This window comes from Carlito syrichta, unplaced genomic scaffold, assembly GCF_000164805.1.
Source record: "Carlito syrichta isolate Samal-C Ts95f unplaced genomic scaffold, Tarsius_syrichta-2.0.1 Scaffold117922, whole genome shotgun sequence".
NCBI classification, from domain to species: Eukaryota; Metazoa; Chordata; class Mammalia; order Primates; family Tarsiidae; genus Carlito; species Carlito syrichta.
In genome coordinates, this window is record NW_007062018.1 from 31,780 (window position 1) to 35,372 (window position 3,593).

The 3,593-nt window shown below is 56.6% G+C and overlaps 1 protein-coding gene across 2 annotated transcripts in view; it reads left to right on the forward strand.

The window, feature by feature from the left end:
* LRRC8A (leucine rich repeat containing 8 family member A) overlaps positions 1-1,774 on the forward strand; it is a 33,553-nt gene extending 31,779 nt beyond the window's left edge. For both annotated transcript variants that reach the window (XM_008074815.1, XM_021707316.1), the window contains exon 4: positions 1,497-1,774. In XM_008074815.1, coding sequence (XP_008073006.1) covers positions 1,497-1,772 — 276 coding nt within the window. In that variant the 3' untranslated portion in view covers positions 1,773-1,774. The remainder of the gene's footprint in view (positions 1-1,496) is intronic.
* Positions 1,775-3,593: the final 1,819 nt, after the last annotated feature.

Here is a 3,593-nt window from a genome sequence, read left to right on the forward strand (position 1 = left end):
GAGCCCAGCAGGTCGAGGCTGCAGTGGCCGGAAGTGGCCACTGCACTCCAGTCTGGGTGACAGAGTGAGACTCCAACTCAAAAAAAAAAAAAAAATTTTTTTTGATTTATTGTAGAAATGAGTTCTCGCCAAGTTGTCCAGGCTGGTCTCGAATCCCTGGGCTCAGACAGTCCTTTCACTTAGCCTCCCAAAGTGCTGGGATCATAGGCGTGAGCCACTGCGCCCAGCCTGAGCCAAGATTTCAGAACCAGCCTGGACGACATAGCTAGACCCCATGCCTTTTTTTTTGAGTTGGAGTCTCACTGTATGCCCAGGCTAGACTGCAGTGACACACTCACAGCCATCCCAGCATTGACCTGCTGGGCTCTGAGGATTCTTCTACCTCCGCCTTCCAAGTAGCTGGAACTACAGGCGCGCGCTACCACACCTGGCTAATTTTTTTGATTTATTGTAGAGATGAGGTCAGAATGGGACACGATTGAAAACTCAACAGAATTTTCCATTGGATATTTTTGAACTGCTGGTGACCGTGGGCAACTCGTACCTCAGAAAGCAAAAGCGTTGATGGGAGATGCTCCGAGATTCACATTTGGCGAAATCAGGAGGGGCTCCCCATGTCTAGGGCTAGGCTCCCTGTACTCACAGTCACCCAGTGACTTGACAGATGAGGAAGCCAGAGCCCTAGCAGGAGCAGTGGAGAACTGGGGTTCTCGTCCTGTCAGTGAACTGCCCTTACTTCTTAGCACTAACAGGGGTCTGGCATGATGGCTCACACCTGTAATCCAGCACTTTGGGAGGCCAAGGCGGGAGGATCGCTTGAACCCAGGAGTTTGAGACCAACCTGGACAACATAGTGAGACCTTGTCTAAAATAAATAAATAAATACACTAGCTGGGCATGGTGGCACATGCCTGTAGTCCCGGCTACTCGGGAGGCTGAGGTGGGAGGATCACCTGAGCCCAGGAGGTAGAGGCTGCAGTGAGCCATGATCATGCCACTGCACTCCAGCCTGGGCAACAGAGTGAGACACCCGCGAACTACTGAATAAAAAAAAGAGGAGCATTAAGGGAAGGGAGTTTTCTCTTCATGCTGCTCTGGTTTCAGAAATCGAGCCAACATCCTGGCTCCTAGCAAGAGTCCTGGGATGTGGGGTGGGATGCTTCCCAAGGTGCCTGGTGCTGACAGTGGGGATCAAGATCACCCACCCTCTCAGAGCCCACAGTCCAGGGGTAACAGATGGAAGGGCCAGTGCTGTAAGGCGGGGGATGTGGGTGTCAGGGAACCCAGGCGGTCAGGGAAGGCTTCCTGGAAGAGGTGACCGTAGAGCCAAGACGCAGCCCGCCCAGTGGATATTAGTGAAATATCCAGGTTGTGCCGGTGCCTGGGATTCTGGGAGCCCAAAGGGCATCAGAAAAGGTGCCGACCCCGGGGGTGTGGGAGGGGATGCCCAGGGGCCATCCCCGCCACACCCCTCACCGCCGGCTCCTCCCCTGCAGATCGAAGCGCTGCCCCCGGAGCTCTTCCAGTGCCGGAAGCTGCGGGCCCTGCACCTGGGCAACAACGTGCTGCAGTCGCTGCCCTCGCGGGTGGGCGAGCTGACCAACCTGACGCAGATCGAGCTGCGCGGCAACCGGCTGGAGTGCCTGCCCGTGGAGCTGGGCGAGTGCCCGCTGCTCAAGCGGAGCGGCCTTGTGGTGGAGGAGGACCTCTTCAACACGCTGCCGCCCGAGGTCAAGGAGCGGCTCTGGAGGGCCGACAAGGAGCAGGCCTGACCACTGCAGCCGCATGGCCGGCCCACGGCTGAGGCCTGGGTCCGAGTGGGAGGACGCGGCCGACCGGCCCCTCTGCTCCCGAGACTCACGCCCCAGGGCCTGCACCTGCGGGAGGCCAGAGACCCAGCAGCCTCCAGTGCAGTGATCGGACAATCAGGGCGGCCTCCCCAGAGGCCATCTCTGCCCAGAGGCCAAGCTGCCCCTCGAGGTCCTGGGACACTACTTCGCTGTTGGTATTTATTTTTCTCCGCCTCCGCCTCCTTCCTCCAGATGACTTACACATTCCCAGGAAGGCCCAGGTGGGAGACGGCTTGGGAAGGGTGGGCTGCGCATCCCGGTCTCCCCACGAGCGCCGCTGCCCACGTCCAGCGCCCACCCAGACTTGAGCAGAGTGATCCAGGGCGGGCCAGCCACGTGACGGTGGCCCCTGTGGTGCCGGGCTGGCCCTGGTGGTGCAGCTGCCATATGGGGAAGGCCGGCCCAGGGCTCGCTGCTTCAGTTTTTGTGGCAATTTTAGATTTTTTTTAAGTCAAAAGGTTTTTTTTTCTTTTTTAAAAGCTTTGAAAATGGATGGTTTGAGTATTAAAGAGAAAAAAAATCTAAAAAAAAAAAAAAAGACACTAAATAAAGGCCAGTGAGTCGGAGTCTCAGGGTGGAGGGCAGTTTCCCTTGGGCAAAGCAACAAGACGTTGAATGGTGTTTCCTCTCCCTGGCGCAGGGTGCAGGCTGTCTTCCGAATGCGGTGTGACCTTGGTCTCCGTTCTGTTTGTTCCTCTCCTTTCCTGGGGCGGGGACTTTTTGTTTGTTTCTTGGGGGCTTTTTTGGGTTTGTTTTTTTTTTTTTTTGGTGTCTTGTTTTCTTTCTCCTCCATGTGTCTTGGCAGGCGCTCATTTCTGTGGCTGTCGGCCAGAGAGAATGTTCTGGAGCCGCCAAGAAGGGAGGAGAGGCGGGTTGGCTAATCCCAGGATGAACGGTGCTCCATCCTCCCGCCCCCTCGCACCCGCCCTGCCGCTCCACGCAGTGTTAGGAGCCGAGAGGGGCCTCCTTGCCTGGACTCCGTTTCCCCCACAAGCCTCTGCCGCGTCCGTCAGGCCTGTCACTACCTGTCTATCACGAAAAGCAGACATTCCGAGGTGGGGCTGGCAGGGGAGGTCGCCGCCGGCAGGGGAGGCTCTCTGGTTTTGGGCTCCAAGCCCGCTTCTGTCCCAGGCACCGGGAGCAGCCCACCAGCGCCTGCGGCGGGAAGCCCCTCCACCCTAGACCAGTCACTCGGGTCCCCACCTCAGATCAATCACATGGACACTAAGGCACGTTTTAGCGTCTCCTGTCTTAACGATTATGTCCGTCTATCTGTGTGTTCTCCCATCGTGTCATTGGATGTAATCCTCAGAAATAATGCACACTAGCCTCTGACAACCACGAAGCAATCCGTTACATGTGGGTCTGAACTTGTAGACTCAGTTCCAGTATCAAATAAATCTATAACAGAAAGTAGTCTCTGTGTCATTGGGGAACCCTTCCCGCACCTCTGAAGCCCACCAGGCCCTGCCAGCTACTGTTGAGTGACCATTTGGGGGCACACACAGGAGGGTGAACTCTGCTCATCTCTCTGCCCTGTGAAACTGAGCTACTTGGAGGCAGTTACTGGAGGCTAGACCAGGGGTCCCATGGGCAGCACATACTCTGGCCCTTCATGAGTTTTTTTTGTTTTTTTTTGAGTTGGAGTCACTCTGTTGCAGTGGCACGCTCTCAGCCACCGCAGCCTCGACCTTCTGGGCTCTGGCGATCCTTCCGCCTCAGCCTTCCAAGTAGCCGGAACTA